Source organism: Trachurus japonicus, chromosome 19 (genome assembly GCF_045865225.1).
Source record: "Trachurus japonicus isolate A0001 chromosome 19, Traja_1.0".
In the NCBI taxonomy this organism is placed as follows: domain Eukaryota; kingdom Metazoa; phylum Chordata; class Actinopteri; order Carangiformes; family Carangidae; genus Trachurus; species Trachurus japonicus.
This window is the reverse complement of record NC_140925.1, coordinates 1410123-1427441: the sequence shown is the minus strand read 5'-3', so window position 1 is coordinate 1427441 and position 17319 is coordinate 1410123. Positions and strand designations below refer to the sequence as shown.

Sequence of the window (17319 nt, the reverse complement as noted above, 5' to 3'; positions counted from 1 at the left end):
AGGAAGAGGAAGAGGAGCTGTCAATCATTTCTCTGTTGTTTGGTTTGATGTTCAGGATCTTTGATCTTTAGCTCCTGGAACAAACAGGAAGTTCAAACCGGCCGGAACCGGTTCTGTTTGACAGAGTTAACGTCAGACTGAACCGGATCAATATCAGAACTGATCAATAGTTCTGATTCCTGATAATTACAACGTACAACCAGTTTATTGATCAGTAATCGATTATTGGTCGATTTGAAGAAAATTTTGACTTGAGACTTTTTTTCCAAATGATCAGTGATCGATCGATTATCAATCAATCAATCAATCAATCAATCAATCAGACTTTCTCTCCTCTGCGTCAGACGGTTTCCTGTTTCCTGTGATGTCACTGTGATGTCACACTGTGCTTTGACTGCAGGTGTAAAAGGGGGCGGGGCCGTCAGGGTTCCTATGACGACGGGTTTCTCCACCGTGTGTGACATCACTGGTTGGTCCGGATGTTTTGTGCGTCTCCGTGGAGACCGGCGTGGTTGCTGCTATAGGAACCCTGAGCGCGGCGGCGGCGGCGGCAGGAAGTGACGTCAGCGGTTCGTTGAAGCGTTGAAGAAGCCGACGCTGGTGGGCGACTCCTTCACCGTCACCGTGATGAAGTTGGCCGTGACGTCGGTGACGAACACGTGCTCCAGGAGGTTGCGGGTCGGCCGCCAGTCCGTCTCCGTGTCCGACTCGGTGGCGTCGTTGTTGCCGAGGCTGGGCCGGCTGTTGTTGCTAGGATACATGGCGGCGGCGGCGGCGTGCTCCGACTCGCTGCTGCTCGTCTCGTCCGAGTCGCCGGTGCTGAGCTCGTTCAGGCTCCGGTTCTGAGAGTTCAGCCCGTGTTTCCTGTCGTCCTGCCTCCCAACGACGCCGGCGGCGCCGCGGACCGAACCGCCGCCGCCGTCCTTCCCGCGGCCCGTCTCCACGCCGACGCCGCCTGCAGCCGCCGCCGAGCGCTGCAGTCCGGCCGCCATCCGAGTCTCTTTGACGCCTCCTCCCTTCACCGCGATGCCGCCGCTCCTCAGACTGGACCGGGACGCCAACGCCGCCGCCGCGGCAACACCGGCGCTGCTGCTGCCGCCGCCGCCGCCGCCGGCCGCCGCCTTGGTGACGCTCTGCAGGTTGAGCGCCCGGAGGCTCAGCGCCTGATTGGCCCGGTGGTCTCGCTGCGCGGACGAGGACGAGGACAGCGCGGCGGACGGTTTGGAAAGGCCGGAGGAGTTCTGCTGCTTGTGTTGGACCGAGCCGCTCTGCGCTCCGACGCCGTCCTGTCGCCGCTGAGTCAGGAAGCCGCCGCCGTGCAAACCCAGAGAACCAGAACTCTGTTTCATCGGCGCCACCTTGAACCCGTCGCCTCGACCGCCGCCACCGCCGCCGGACTCGGACAGGGAGCGTTTGAGCTCAGATGCCGAGTTCTTACTCTGAGAAGACGGAGCGGCTTTACTGTGGGAGCAGGAGGAGGACAAGGAGCGGTTGGTCCAGATGCCGAGCGATCCGGGTTTGGAGGAGGAGTGGGAGTGGGAGTGGGAGAAGGAGGCGTGGGAGGAGGAGGAGGAGGTGTGGGAGGAGGCCTCGTCCCTGGAGCTCCTGCTCAGGCCGGTGTAGGTGAAGCTCGCCGGCTGCAGAGGCTTCTTGACGCCGGGCCGAGGATCCTCTCTGTGCAGTCTGAGGTTCTGGTGGTGGCGAGGAGGAGGAGGAGCAGGAGGAGCAGGAGGAGGAGCAGCAGGAGGAGGAGGAGCAGGAGGAGCAGGAGGAGGAGCAGGAGGTCGGCTCTTCGCCTGCCTCAAGGCCCTCAGGTCGGGGTGAAGCGGCTTCCTCCCACGTTTCTTCTTGTGCGGCGGCGGGTCCGGTGTGGCGAGCAGGATCTGCGGCCGCTTCTGAGGGACCGGGTGGAGCCGCTTCGCCTTCTTCTGGTGATCTTCATCATCGTCGTCGTCGTCATCGTCGTCGTCGTCGTCCTCCGAGGAGGAGGAGGCCGAGGACGAGAGGCCGGAGGAGGACGAGGACGAGGAGCGGCTGTCTTTAACGGTGGGGGCGACCGGCTGCTGGGGACGAAACACAACACACATGAGTGATGGAGGAAAAAACAAAAAGAGGCGAGAAGAACTAAGGAGCAGAGCGACAGGAAGTGGGAGGAGCTTCACCAGAATCTTCCGTGGTCGACCTCTCGGCCTCTTCCCCTTCTTCTGGAACAGAAGCTCCCGCTCTTGTTCTCTGTGAAGGACAAGAAGAACAACATCAACATCAACAGGCTGAAACTACTGCGGCTCAGAGGGGTCAAACCACCGACACCTCAGGAAACACACAGGCACAAACTCACAACACAACAGGAAGTATTTCTGGGGTCACAATAAAGCGAGGGACCGGTCACGATAAAGCAAGGGACCGGTCTGGGGACACGATAAAGCGAGGGACCAGACACAATAAAACGAGAGACCGGTCTGGGGACACGATAAAGCGAGGGACCATCCATCCATCCATTTTCATCCGCTGTATCCGAGTCCGGGTCGCGGGGGCAGCAGTCGGAGCAGGGATCCCCGGACTTCCCTCTCCCCGGACACTTCCTCCAGCTCTTCCGGGGGGACCCCAAGGCGTTCCTCGGCTGGCCTGGGTCTTCCTCGGGGCCTCCTCCCGGTGGGACATGCCCGGAACACCTCACGAGGGAGGCGTCCAGGGGGCATCCTATACAGGTGCCCGAGCCACCTCAGCTGGCTCCTCTCGATGTGGAGGAGCAGCGGCTCTACTCCGAGCTCCTCCCGGGTGACAGAGCTCCTCACCCTATCTCTAAGGGAGCACCCCGCCACCCTGCGGAGGAAACTCATTTTGGCCGCTTGTATCCGGGATCCCGTTCTTTCGGTCATGACCCAGAGTTCATGACAGAACGTAGATTGACCGGTAAATTGAGAGCTTTGCCTTTCGGCTCAGCTCCTTCTTCACCACGACGGACCGATACAACGACCACATGACTGCGGCCGCTGCACCGATCCGCCTGGCAATCTTGCGCTTCATCCTTCCCTCACTCGTGAACAAGACCCCAAGATACTTAAACTCCTCCACCTGAGGCAGGAACTCTCCCCCGACCTGGAGGGTGCAAGCCACCTTTTTCCGGTCGAGAACCATGGCCTCGGACTTAGAGGTGCTGATTCTCATCCCAGCTGCTTCACACTCGGCTGCAAACCGCCCCAGTGCATGCTGAAGGTCCTGGCTCGAGGGAGCCAACAAGACCACATCATCTGCAAAAAGCAGAGATGAGATCAAGTGGCTCCCGAACCGTACCCCCTCCGGCCCTTGGCTGCGCCTGTCGGAGTCCAACATGCACCGGGAACAGATCTGACTTACTGCCGGCCATGCGAAGTATTCCTTCCACCACCCGACGATATCCCCAGTCGAGGTCAACAGCTCCCCTCCTCCACTGTGTTGGCGGAGCACTGCTTCCCCCTCCTGAGGCGTCGGATGGTTTGCCAGAATTTCCTCGAGGCTGACCGGTAGTCCTCCTCCATGGCCTTCCCGAACTTTTCCCAGACCCGAGTTTTTGCTTCCGTGACCGCCCGGGCTGCCGTCTGCTTGGCCTGCCGGTACCCGTCAGCTGCCTCGGGAGTCCCCCGAGCTAGCCAGGCTCGGTAGGACTCCTTCTTCAGCTTGACGGCATCCCTTACTTCTGGTGTCCACCACCGGGTTCGGGGATTGCCACTGCGACAGGCGCCGGAGACCTTACGGCCACAGCTCCGGACGGCCGCATCAACAATGGAAGTGGAGAACATGGTCCATTCAGACTCAATGTCTCCGGCCTCCCTCGGAATCCGGTCAAAGCTCTCCCGGAGGTGGGAGTTGAAGACCTCCCTGACAGGGGATTCTGCCAGACATTCCCAGCAGACCCTCACGATACGCTTGGGTCTTCCAGGTCTGACCAGCTTCCTCCCCTGCCAGCGGATCCAACTCACCACCAGGTGGTGATCAGTTGACAGCTCAGCCCCTCTCTTCACCCGAGTGTCCAAGACATACGGCCGGAGATCAGATGACACGACTACAAAGTCGATCATTGACCTCCGGCCTAGGGTGTCCTGGTGCCACGTGCACTGATGGACACCCTTATGCTCGAACATGGTGTTCGTTATGGACAGACTGTGGCTAGCACAGAAGTCCAACAACAAAACACCACTCGGGTTCAGATCGGGGAGGCCGTTCCTCCCAATCACACCTCTCCAGGTAACACTGTCGCTGCCTAGTGAGCGTTGAAGTCCCCTAGCAGAACGATGGAGTCCCCGGTTGGAGCACTTTCCAGCACCCCTCCCAGGGCCTCCAGAAAGGCCGGGTACTCTGCACTGCCGTTTGGCCCGTAGGCCGAGACAACAGTGAGAGACCTATCCCCGACCCGAAGGCGCAGGGAAGCGACCCTCTCGTTAAGTGGGGAACACTGCAACACATGGCAGCTGAGATGGGGGGCTATGAGCAAGCCCACACCAGCTCGCTGCCTCTCACCGTGGGCGACTCCAGAGTGGAAGAGAGTCCAACCTCTCTCAAGGAGTTGGGTTCCAGAGCCCAGGCTGTGCGTGGAGGTGAGCCCGACTATCTCTAGCCGATACCGCTCAACCTCCCGCACAAGCTCAGGCTCTTTCCCCCCCAGCGAGGTGACATTCCATGTCAAGCGAGGGACCGGTCACGATAAAGCGAGGGACCGGTCACGATAAAGCGAGGGACCGGTCACGATAAAGCGAGGGACCAGTCTGGGGACACGATAAAGCGAGGGACCGGTCACGATAAAGCGAGGGACCGGTCACGATAAAGCGAGGGACCGGTCACGATAAAGCGAGGGACCGGTCACAATAAAGCGAGGGACCAGTCACAATAAAGCGAGGGACCGGTCACAATAAAGCGAGGGACCAGTCTGGGGACACGATAAAGCGAGGGACCGGTCATGATAAAGCGAGGGACCGGTCACGATAAAGCGTGGGACCGGTCACGATAAAGCGAGGGACCGGTCACGATAAAGCGAGGGACCGGTCTGGGGACACGATAAAGCGAGGGACCAGTCACGATAAAGCGAGGGACCGGTCACAATAAAGCGAGGGAGTTTGTTTGGTTTATTAGAATGTCAATGTCACATGACTCACATGTTATTGATCACATTCATAATATTAGCTTAGCATTAGCCTGTGGCCTGGTCCCTCACTTTTTTGTGTCCTCCAGAAACACTCCCTGTTGTGTTGGGAGGACACACACACACACACACACACACACACACACACCTTTTGTGAAACGCTGCCAGGAGCCGGGGGTCCAGGATGTTCTCCTCTGGTTCCCAGCTGTTGTGTCTGAAAACATCACAACAAACACTAGTTTATATATATTTATATATTGATTATAAATAGCCAATATATGGACTTTGTCAGCACAAAATATTATTTTAAATAAAGTTCAGTGTGTTTGAATGATGTGTTGATGCTGCAGTAGTATAGTCAATAAACCAATAATAATAATAAAGCTATCTGTTGATGCTGAGCTGATCAGGTAATATCAACAGAATACAGATATAGATATCAATACTGATCAATAATCAAGACATTTTCCAATGGATTATAAACAGATTCAGAGATGATGAGTAGGATAACTGGTGTTTTTACACGTGACTCTGTAACTGGCTTTGTATTTAAAGGTTTAATAATGAGATGGTTCTGGTCCAGATGAGACCCAGATGTGGTTCGGTTCGTCCGGGTCTGGAACTCCGACTAGTTTGTTATATACATATATTGATTATATATAGCCAATATATGGACTTTGTCAGCACAAAATATTATTTTAAATAAAGTTCAGTGTGTTTGAATGATGTGTTGATGCTGCAGTAGTATAGTCAATGAACCAATAATAATAATAAACCTGAAAAATATGTTGATGCTGAGCTGATCAGGTAATATCAACAGAATACAGATAGATACCAATACTGATCAATAATCAAGACATTTTTCAATGGATTATAAACAGATTCAGAGGCTAACTGGTGTTTTTACACGTGACTCTGGGACTGTCTTTGCATTTAAAGTTTTAATAATGAGATGGTTCTGGTCCAGATGAGACCCAGATGTGGTTCGGTTCGTCCGGGTCTGGAACTCCGACTAGTTTGTTATATGCATATATTGATTATATATAGCCAATACATGGACTTTGTCAGCACAAAATATTATTTTAAATAAAGTTCAGTGTGTTTGAATGATATGTTGCTGCAGTGAGCAGGATAGAGGAGTATAGTACCAGTATAGTCAATAAACCAGTAATAATAATAAAGCTATCTGTTGATGCTGAGCTGATCAGGTAATATCAACAGAATACAGATATAGATATCAATACTGATCAATAATCAAGACATTTTCCAATCGATTATAAACAGATTCAGAGGCTAGCTGATGTTTTTACACGTGACTCTGGGACTGTCTTTGTATTTAAAGGTTTAATAATGAGATGGTTCTGGTCCAGATGAGACCCAGATGTGGTTCGGTTCGTCCGGGTCTGGAGCTCCAGCTGCAGCCGCTGCTCGACCGACCGGCGCAGACCGAGCTGCTGCAGCCGAGCACCGAGACTCCACGGCGGACTAACCAACCAACCAACCAGCCAGTCGGTCGGTCAGTCTGCGGCTGCGGAGGCTCCGTGCTCCTGCAGAACCAGAACCAGAACCACCGAACCCCCTCCCCCCTCCATTGTCTGCTGCAGCTAGCACCGGAGCTAACAGGCTAGCAGGCTAGCAGCAGCAGCAGCAGCAGCTACTCACTTGGACGACCAGCCCCTCCACTTCACCAGATATTCACACTTCCCCTGCGGACACAAACACACACACACAGAGACACACACACAGACACACTGGGTCAGAACCAACCGGACTCGAACCGGGCCGAACCCCCGCTGCCCCCCCCTCCACCCCCCTCCTCCCTCTCCCTCCCCAGGCCGACGGACTCTCACCTTCCTGGGCCGTTTGCTCAGGATGCACTCGGCATCAAATACCTGGCCGACGGTGACCCCCTCCATTACTGCTGCAGCCCCTCCGCACGGAGCGAAGCGCGATTGACCTCACACGGCCACCGTACGGCTCTCACACGCACGCACACACACGCACACATCTTTTTTTTTTTTTTTTTTTTTTTTAGACATATACACTATACATACATACATACAATAAACAAACAAAAAATATATACATACAGCTCTGGAAAAAATGAAGAGACCACTCTCAAAATGATCAGTTTCTCTGGTTTTACTATTTATAGGTGTGTGTTTGAGTAAAATTATTAATTTTTTTTGTTTTATTCTATCAACCGACAACATTTCTCCCAAAATTGAAATAAAAATATAGTCATTTAGAGCTTTTATTGGCTGAAAATAACTAAACTAGTCTAAATAACAAAAAATATCGAGTCTTTTCAGACCTTGAATGATAATTATGTAAAGAGAAAACATGTTCATATTTATTCCTAAACAACACAGCAAGAATATTTTAACTCAGGAAGAGTTTATAAATCAGTTTTTGTGGGATAATGTTGATGTTTAATCCCAGCAGTGGTTTTTATTTATAATCTTCCTATCAAACCAGATGTGGTTCAGGTGATGACCTCATCAGAGTCTCATTAAGGAGAATGAGTTGTGTTTGTGTTGGTGTTTAAAAAAGAAAAGAAAAGAATGACTATCATACATGTAGAGATGCTTTTAAGAAACATTTGTGAAAGGGGTATTGGTATTTTAGGTATATATTATAGGTATTATTAAATCATATAATTGTTTGTAATAATTTATAATATTCCAAGGCTTTTCTGTCTTTCATATTTTGTAGTAGCTGCATATAATATCTGATTTCTATTTTAAACTCATAAAAGTTTGTTTTTTTGGATGACCATTTGCATTATGGATGTCATATTTTCCTTGTAATATAAAAAGATTCAACAAAAACAATTCCTTTCCCTTAAGTTTCCTAAAATAAACACATAATATAATATAATATAATAAGATATAATATAATATAATATAATATAATATAATATAATATAATATAATATAATATAATATAATATAATAGTAGCCTGTGTGTGTTCACCGCTGTCCCGTTTATCCGGGCGGAACCTTTCTCCGCTGCAGTGCGGCAGTCGGAGCGGGTTGAGCGCTGCACCGCTGTGATGATGAGACTTCCTGTGTGTTTGGTAATGAGTGGAGTCTGGAGCTGAAAGTCACGGCAGCTTTTCTCTCAGGTAACATGAGTTAATTAATCATCGTTATTATTATTATTATTGATCCTGGTTGTCTATATACGTCACTGATCGGTCGTTCTGTCCCGGTCCCGGTTCGATTCCCCTGGTCCTGACATGAGGCCAGATGCAGGACAGAGGAGGAAACATGTTGCTTTCTATGTGTCTTCTTTGTAATTCTGTAATTCTGTGTTTTACTTTACGATTCTACACTAGAATGTATTATATTCGTAGGAAAACGTGTAAATTTCTATACAACAGGCTTCTACATGTAGAGCAGAGTGGAGTGAGATGAGCCTCCTTTCATATTCAGAATCACTAGGCTACATCAGACTATTATAGTTGTGTTGCTAACTAACATATCTGCATACCATAGACTGTATATCTGCATATTACCTGTCCAGGTGACAGGTGAACACAACCTGCTGCTGAGGCACCAACTCCCTGAGCTCTGACTTTCTCTTTGAAAGGAAAACTTAACCCTCTATGGTACCATGTTGCCCTCAGGCAGCAACATACCACTTTCTGGCCTGTCACATCTCCACAATTCATCCCATTTAATGCTGTAATACTTTAAAAAAGAGAGGAGACCTTAGAGAACCAATAACAATGCTTTAATTTATCACATGACTTTCAAGAAGCCACTGAAACCCTTTTTGCAGACTTTTTCAAAGGAAACAGGTTTGCCATTTTGCTCCACTAAAACGGTCTGAAAACATACAGTAACTTCCTGGCCCTTTTTCATCTGGAAAAAATATATTTACACTAATAGATTAGTAACGTTTAATTTTTAATAGTTCCATGCAATTTAGTTACTTTTTAAATAATGGAAACTTGTTAAAATGCACCTGTTGCCCCAAAGCAACAACGTACCATTATAGAAAATTGCAACGTTGCCTTGAGGCGACAGTGGACCATTATGGAATCAATATTGCATTATGAGACTATGGTAGTGTGTGTTTAGGTGTAAATATAATGTTCAAAAACATATAATTCATCATAATTTTGTTTTTTTTCCTTAATAAATGTGATTTTGGATGCAGTAAAGTAAACATCAGGCTATTATGATGATGATGAGGAAGATGAGATTGAGAATTCGGATGAGGATGAGGCCAGTGAAGGGTAAAGTCTACAGAGACTGCTGTTTCTAATACAGTATATGATGAACCGTAATAGTACAATGTTGCCTACAGTCAACAAATCCCAAAAACTTCCAAAATTTCTTTAGATTATGTTTATTTAGTCTATTTTGAGACATAAAAACACTCCAAACATTTTTTCCCCCACTGGCATCATAATGCATAGCTACCATAGAGGGTTAAACAGCTCTACTTGTCTTCAGGAACGTGCTGCCTATCATCATAAACATCCTTCAAGAACATTCATTTCATAATTTGGAACTGAATAATCCAGGTGTGTCTGACCTCACAACAATGGCCAGACACACCTGGATTAATCAGTTGGTCCAATAATGTAAGACAGGAAATAAAGGAGCTGTCTTATTTCAGGAAGTAGTGGAGCTGTGCATAAAGCCCATTAGCTGTCCAAGAGTTTGAGTCCTAAAAAACATTGTAAAAGTGTGTGAATTCATTCATTTTATTAAAAACCAAAGATGAACCGGTGCATAAAAAAGAAAAGAAGATTGTTGTTTTTGTTTTTTGAATGGAGCAATGTTTTTTTGTTTTGTTTTTTGATAAACTTTGCCTTTGATTTATTATCCCAGCCTATTTTGAATTCTGTTGTATCATAGTGATCTATAGTCTTTATAGTTAAAGTGTCACTGATGTAAATGGTTACAGCTTGAAGTGGCGGTGAGGTGTTGAAAAGTTTTGAGAAGGTCTTGAAAAAGTCTTAAAAAATTAACTTCAAGATTCCTGTATAAACCCTGGATAAAAAAAAACTGATTTATCTGGAAAACAAATCATTTAAACCTAAAAGATCAAATCTATGATGTGATTGTCTCTGTTGTGTAGTAGTTCAGTGTTTGTTCCCAGTGTTGTCTCATGTTGAGACGTGTGTGAAGTGTTTTGTTGTTGATTGATTGATTGATTGATTGATTGATTGATTGATTGATTGATTGATTGATTGATTGATTGATTGATTGATTGATTGATTGATTGATTGATTGATTGATTGGAAGATGAAGTGTTATGACAGATTGATTATTGATCAGTTGTGTCCTCTGTCCTCAGGTGTGGAGCGACTGCAGGCCCGTCCATGTTGCTGTCTCTGCTGCTGCGTCCGTCCGTCTGTCCGCCTCATCACGCCGCGCTGCTGCGGGCGCTGCGGCGGCGACCTCTGACCCTGCAGAGCCGCGGAGCCAAGACCGGCGGCGGCGGCGGGAGGAGGAGCCGGGCCCGCGAGGACGACTCCAAGACCAGGAACAAGACGGCGCTGACATACATCGCGGCGGCCGGCGTGGGGATGATCGGCCTGTCGTACGCCGCCGTGCCGCTCTACAGACTCTACTGCCAGGTGAGGAATAGTGTTGTGACGTTCACGAACGAACCGATTCTATTGAACGGCTCGTTAACATGAACGATGGGAACCGAGTCACAGCTGGGAACCGTTCTTTTTTTTTTTTTTAACATCTCTGTGTGTTCATAACAGTCAATTGAAGCTGCTCCATTGGCTACGTAAGTGGCGTGCAAACTCAGATATTAGTGGGATATCTAATTTTGTATTATTTTGTTCCAAATCTCACCCCATTATTTCCAAGATAAAATGAGTTACCACCAGGCTGGCTTCTTTAAACTTAATAAATATTTAAAAAATCAGTCAAATGAGCCAGTTTTTTGAACGGCTCTTTGAAAGGAACGGCTCACCAAGATCCGGCTCCCCTCAAAGAGCCATAAATCCCATCTCTAGTGAGGAAACACCTGAAAATAGTTGACCAATTATCCAGTCATGGAAAACACATGGAAATTGAGAAAAAGCGTAAATGTCCTAGAAAAGCTGGAGTTCTCCTGGAAAATTATTTATCACATCAGCTACCAGAGCTCAGTTTGACTCATTCAGACCCCACTAAGGATTTCTTTTCCAAAGATGTGCCCAGCGAGAAAAGACAGCTGCTTTAGGTCTGGTTTAAAAACAAAAACAACATGTTTTTGTGTTGTTCTATGATAAATGTGTTTTAATTTCTGAGCACGTAAGATATTATTTCATAGATACAGTAAGTTAGAGCCATAGGTTGCACATCTTTAAATCAAACCTTTGGGGGTGAGAAAAACAAACTGGTTGAATGTACAAAATAAAGTACAACTGTCGAACTACAACTTCTCCAAAGCATGAATGGGACGGGGTGATGTGTGAGGCCTAATAGCAGCATGTCTGTCAGACTGGAGCAGCTGGAAATGTCCAGGAAAATGATGACAAGAAAAGAGTGGGAACTCTGACCAGGAGCTCCGGGGGGTCAGAGTTCAACCTGGTCAGAGTCTGGATCAAATAATGAAAATGAGTTGTTTCTAAACTAAAACCAGTTCCTGAGACCAGATCAGATCACGTGATTCAGTCTCTGTTTTAATCTGGATCAAACCCTCAGTTTGTGTCGAACAGAACTTTTTAGTCGGATCAGGAAAACTTTAATCCAGAACAACAGGATTATTCTGATTCAGCAGTTTCGTGGATTCAGGAACAACATGGGATTTAGATTCAATTCAAACTGGTCAAATAAAGAACATTTATAATGTAACATAAATATAAATGTATTGATTCATATTTTGCACCTGATTTTTAAACCATTGCAGTGATAAAGTAAACTAGAAAATTTCCCCATTGCCATCTCTGTCCACATGGGAATCAAACCCACGATCTTAAGGTCAAGACAGAGCTGATCAGACAGACACATGATCATCTTTCACTGAACACTGATATGGAGGAGCTGTAACCACATTAAGTAACCTGTGTGTCGTTGTGTTTGACAGAGACTTGAACTAAGGTGCCTGAGGAAGCAATGTTATAAAAGTTTAAAAAAAAAGCAGCCCATAATAAGCACAGAGCTTTGAGAGAGAAGCCAACAGGGAGCAACAGGAGGAATAAAGTCTGACCTGTGTGTGTCTGTGTTTCTAAACATGTTAACGAGCTCCAGGTGGATTGTTTATGAAGTTAACAAGCTCTGGCCTGAGGCTCAGAGGTTACCACGGCAACTTGAGGTGGTTGCCAATGACGATAGGGGCCCCCCAGGCTGAGACAGACAGAAACATGGAGAAAAAGAGTGATTTTCTGCCTCTGCACCGGTCTCACATTTAGGCTTACTGTGACAAGACGGTAACTCCTATCAGAACAAAACACAAACCGTCATCGGTGTAAGGACTTCCTGAACGCTTTGGTGTGATTTTGGTGTTTCTATAGTAAATATTTTGGAGACACTGGTGATTTTAAAACATTGGTCCGTTCTGCTTCTCTCAGAAAATATTTGTATTGGAGTCAATGAGGAGCAGAGACGGACGTGGCCGCACTTAGAGGCTGGTAATTCAAATTCTGTAAGTCTCTCTGATATTTTGAGCACATTGTGAGAGACAGAACAAGTTTGTCTACAAGTTTGGAAAAAATCATGTGTGTAGAGTGTAAATTGAGTCCAAGAGGAGTGTGGAAAGAGAAAAAAAATCTGGATTTTTTTTCTGGGCTTTCTCTCACTCTAACCGATGATGTCACGCACTCTGACACGAACATTCCGTGCAATACACACCCATTATAATCTCATAATTTCTCCAAATATGGTCATGGTCATTGAACAGGGATTGATCAAAAACTATATGACCTATCAAAACGTGGAGTAATACACCAATACACAAGACTTGTGTCTACTGTTTAAAGTTTAAATGGAATTTCTGTGTGTGTGTGTGTGTGTCAGGCGTCGGGGCTCGGCGGCACGGCGGTGGCCGGACACGACGCGGACCTGGTGGAGACGATGACGCCGGTGAAGGAGCGCGTCCTGAAGATCACCTTCAACGCCGACACCCACGCCAGCATGCAGTGGAACTTCAGACCGCAGCAGACCGAGATCTACGTACGTAAGCGGGGCCGGCCCAAGCCTCCATGGGGCCCTGAGCTAAATCTTTATTTTGGTGCCCCCCCTCTATTACTGCCAATAATACTATTTCATTTTTTACCCTGTCATTATGAATCATCACATCCTGGCAGGTTTTTACCCACTATGGTTTTTATTCTGAAATGGCCCCAAATTGAACTAAAAGTAGCAGCCTGGGGTTGATTTACATTTAATCTTCAAATTGATGTAGTACTGGGATATTGAATGTCACCGTCCTCGGTCGACTAAAAGTAACAAAATAAACCAACAGACATGAATGCATTTACTGTAAACACATCATCTGCTTTTTAACATTTTTACAGAAAAGTGCAACAACAATTTGAAATGCAACAATAATCAAAGTTTTTTGTAATTACGCAGTGTTTCTATAAGGATCGACAAAAGTTACGCACTACAATTTTAAAACGTTACTTGCCCCCAATAGACCTTTTCAGAGAGTATAAACAAATACAGGTGTTACCAAGGATACTAATTAAGGCTCCATTCCATTTAGTGTACCAGAGCGTTTTCTAATGAGCCACACCTGTCTTTGTTTATACTCTCTGAAAAGGTCTATAGTCACGTGGCCCCAAGCAGGTGCTTAGTTCGCTTATGCCTTGGGCCGGCCCTGTATGTAAGAGACCCGAGTCCCTCAACCAGAACCAGACGGATCCACGAGGTCCAGGAGGTTCAGCACTGACGCTCCCGGTGTGTGTGTGTGTGTGTGTGTGTGTGTCTGTGTGTGTGTGTGTGTGTCTGTGTGTCTGTGTGTGTGTGTGTGTGTGTGTGTCTGTGTGTGTCTGTGTGTGTGTGTGTGTGCAGGTGGTTCCAGGTGAGACGGCGCTGGCCTTCTACAGAGCCAAGAACCCCACGGACAAACCCATCATCGGCATCTCCACCTACAACGTGGTGCCGTTCGAGGCCGGACAGTACTTCAACAAGATCCAGGTATCTGTCCGTCCATCCGTCCATCTATCTATCTATCTATCTATCTATCTATCTATCTATCTATCTATCTATCTATCTATCTATCTATCTATCTATCTATCTATCTATCTATCTATCTATCTATCTATCTGTCTGTCCGCCTGTCCGTCCGTCCGTCCGTCCGTCCGTCAGTCCATCTATCTATCTATCTATCTGTCTGTCTGTCTACAACCCCTGGCAACAATGATGGAACCACCGCTCTTGTTCATTTAGTTGTTTATTTTGTAGAAAAAGGTCAAATCACAGACATGCTACAAAACAAATTTTATTCAAAACGCCAACCTTCTGACTTCAAGAAACACAAAAAGTCAGTTGGTTGCCACATTTTCTTGTGAATTTTTCAAACATATTGCTTTAAGTTTTCTATCTTGATGCTACCAGTGAGATGATCCCATAATATTTTCCTCAGAATTGAGTGATTCCATATTTTTTTCCTCTACTTGATCTAAAAAAAAATTGTGACTGACTACAAGAATTTTCTTTCTTGCTTTTTTTTTTGTGTTTCTTAAAATCAGAAGGTTGGCGTTTTGAATAAAACATGTTTTGTAGCAAGTCTTGTTCCATCATTTTTGCCAGGGGTCCTATCTATCTATCTATCTATCTATCTATCTATCTATCTATCTATCTATCTATCTATCTATCTATCTATCTATCTATCTATCTATCTATCTATCTATCTATCTATCTATCTATCTATCTATCTATCTATCTGTCTGTCTGGTCCCGTCCGTCCGTCATATAACACATTTCAAGCATTTTGGTCAATACAACAATTTGTTAAAAAGTTGTAGGAAGAAGTGTTAGTTTATTTAGTGCTACCCTTTCTCTACTTCCTGTGTGTCCTGTTTGTTTCTTTCTTTCTTTACATGACATCCTCCCAACACAAACAGAGAAACAACATACAGTAGTTGCTCGTGTCAACAATAACTTAGGCAGTAGTTTGTTTGTTGCCCTGAACATGATTTGTGCCGTTTGAAAATGTTTAATTCATATGAATCCGTCCTCTGACCTGTGACCTGTGACCTCTGACCTGTGACCTTTGACCTCTGTCCTGCCTACCTGCCTGCAGTGTTTCTGCTTCGAGGAGCAGCGTCTGAACCCCCACGAGGAGGTGGACATGCCCGTCTTCTTCTACATCGACCCCGAGTTCGACGAGGACCCGCGGATGGCCCGGGTCAGCACCATCACGCTGTCCTACACCTTCTTCGAGGCCAAGGAGGGCCAGAGCCTCCCGTTGCCCGGATACAGCTACACCTGAGACCTGAGACCGGGACCGGGACCGGGACCAGGACCTGCTTCACGTCTCGGCCCGAGCTAAAGGACAAACGTTCCCAGACTCTGACGTGTGTTTGACTAAATCATGAGACACACGAGACACCAAGAAGAAAAGAAAAACTTTTATTGTGAAAAACACTGTACTTCCTGTCGTCAGCAGCAGCAACCTTTCAGATCAGTGCTATAATAGAGACTGTGTGTGTGTGTGTGTGTGTGTGTGTGTGTGTGTGTGTGTGTGTGTGTGTGTGTGTGTGTGTGTGTGTGTGTGTGTGTGTGTGTGTGTGTGGTGTGTGTGTGTGTGTGTGTGTGTGTGCGTGCGTGCGTGCGTGCGTGTGTGTGTGTGTGGGGTCTGTATATAATGATAATGATAATTGAGTCGACTGAATGAAACTAAACTCTGTTTCTCTGAGTTGAGTTCATTTCTTCTTTTCTTCACACCAACTGTCCGGTGAGTTCAAGTGATGGACAGAGTGTGGGATTCTTCAGTTCTGTTCTGTTCTGTTCAGTTAGAATGAATCCTGACTGCATGTGCTGTGTCCCGACACCGGGGGGCAGCAGCTCCTGTAACAGGAGTTATTACAGTAGAGTTCATAGTTTATATGATTGAAATGTATTTATTATAAACTGAATGCTGCAGGTGCTTTTGGTTTTGTTTCCATCTAAAAAAAACAAATTAAAGAATTCACTTGTTGCAGGAAACGGATCAATATTTACCTTTATCTTCTGTCATCTATTTTTCAACTGGTTTTCACAGATTAAATTCATGGTTTAAATTGTTTTGCTGGATAAAGTGAATCTGCTTCCACTTCTGCTGATGGACACGAGTCGACCGCTGTCTTGGATTTTTTACTTTTGGTCTCTGACTTCCAGTTGAAATGAAACATACAACAATTGAAATGTTTCACTGATACGGTCTCAGTGGCTCTGATTCTTCTTCCTCCGTAGTGTTTTTTTTATTTCTACTTTGCACAAGGAGTTATATATACAGTATGTATATATATAGTTATATACTGTATATAGTACATCTCAATACTACTACTACTACTAATAATACTTTTTAATTAATTGCATATTTCTTTTTCATAAGATTGAAGGCTTTTAAATGAAGCATGTAAAAAACCAAGGAGTGGATTTAATAACTTTGCACTTGCAGCGGTGGTCGGTATCTGAAGCTTCGCTACACTTCAGTGAACTTTATTGAAAAGTAATGGAACTTTATTTTCTTTTTCTACTTCATTTGAATTTTACTTATTCATAAATTCTGAAAATAAAATAAAATCTGAAAAAATATATAGCCTAATAGCCTACTAATAGTAATAGAATATTAGTGAATAGACAAATAAATAAAAAGACATGGGGATAAGAAGAAAAGGAAATAAAACAGATAAATTCCTCTTTGAAAAGGTTCTCAGATATGAAGTTGTGATGTTTTTAGTTTTTTTAGTTTCAGTATTCACCATTAATATCCTCTATTCTTCTTCTTCTCCTTCTAACCAATTTTACTTCTTTCAAGCTGATTTTCACTTGAAATAAGTAGAAAAATCTGACAGTGGAGCAAGTTTTACTTTCTTATTACAAACACAAAAAACTTGCTTTCACTGGCAGATTTTTCTACTTATTTCAAGTGAAAATTAGTTTGAAACAAGTGAAAATGATCTAAAAACAAGTTCATTTTTAGGTGATGAGTCTTATTTTAAGTGGAAAGAGATTAGTTTTGACTAGAAATGAGACATTTTGACAAGAAATAAGACAAATATTCTTGGACAGATGTAGAGTTTGAGACGTGGT

At 45.6% G+C, this 17319-nt stretch overlaps 2 protein-coding genes across 3 annotated transcripts; one reads left to right on the top strand and one right to left on the bottom strand.

Annotated features, from left to right (window-relative positions):
- On the bottom strand, nt 1-7096 carry LOC146967097 (chromobox protein homolog 2-like). 2 transcript variants are annotated; one of them, XM_085760900.1, is made up of 5 exons: nt 6967-7096; nt 6779-6822; nt 5265-5330; nt 2163-2232; nt 1-2063 (listed from the first exon to the last, which is right to left on the bottom strand). In XM_085760900.1, exons 1-5 carry the CDS (start codon nt 7030-7032, stop codon nt 564-566), a joined length of 1746 nt encoding a protein of 581 aa, XP_085617026.1. In that variant the 5' UTR covers nt 7033-7096; the 3' UTR covers nt 1-563. The 2 variants fall into 2 exon arrangements, with proteins under 2 accessions (XP_085617026.1, XP_085617027.1); XM_085760901.1 differs by having other exon boundaries at nt 1-2060.
- Nucleotides 7097-8126: 1030 nt separating this feature from the next.
- On the top strand, nt 8127-16240 carry cox11 (cytochrome c oxidase assembly homolog 11 (yeast)). Its single transcript, XM_085761760.1, has 5 exons — nt 8127-8243; nt 10433-10715; nt 13093-13248; nt 14092-14217; nt 15326-16240. The coding sequence occupies exons 2-5, from the start codon at nt 10458-10460 to the stop codon at nt 15512-15514; spliced, it is 729 nt and encodes a 242-aa protein (XP_085617886.1). The 5' UTR covers nt 8127-8243; nt 10433-10457; the 3' UTR covers nt 15515-16240.
- The last annotated feature ends 1079 nt before the right edge of the window (nt 16241-17319 follow it).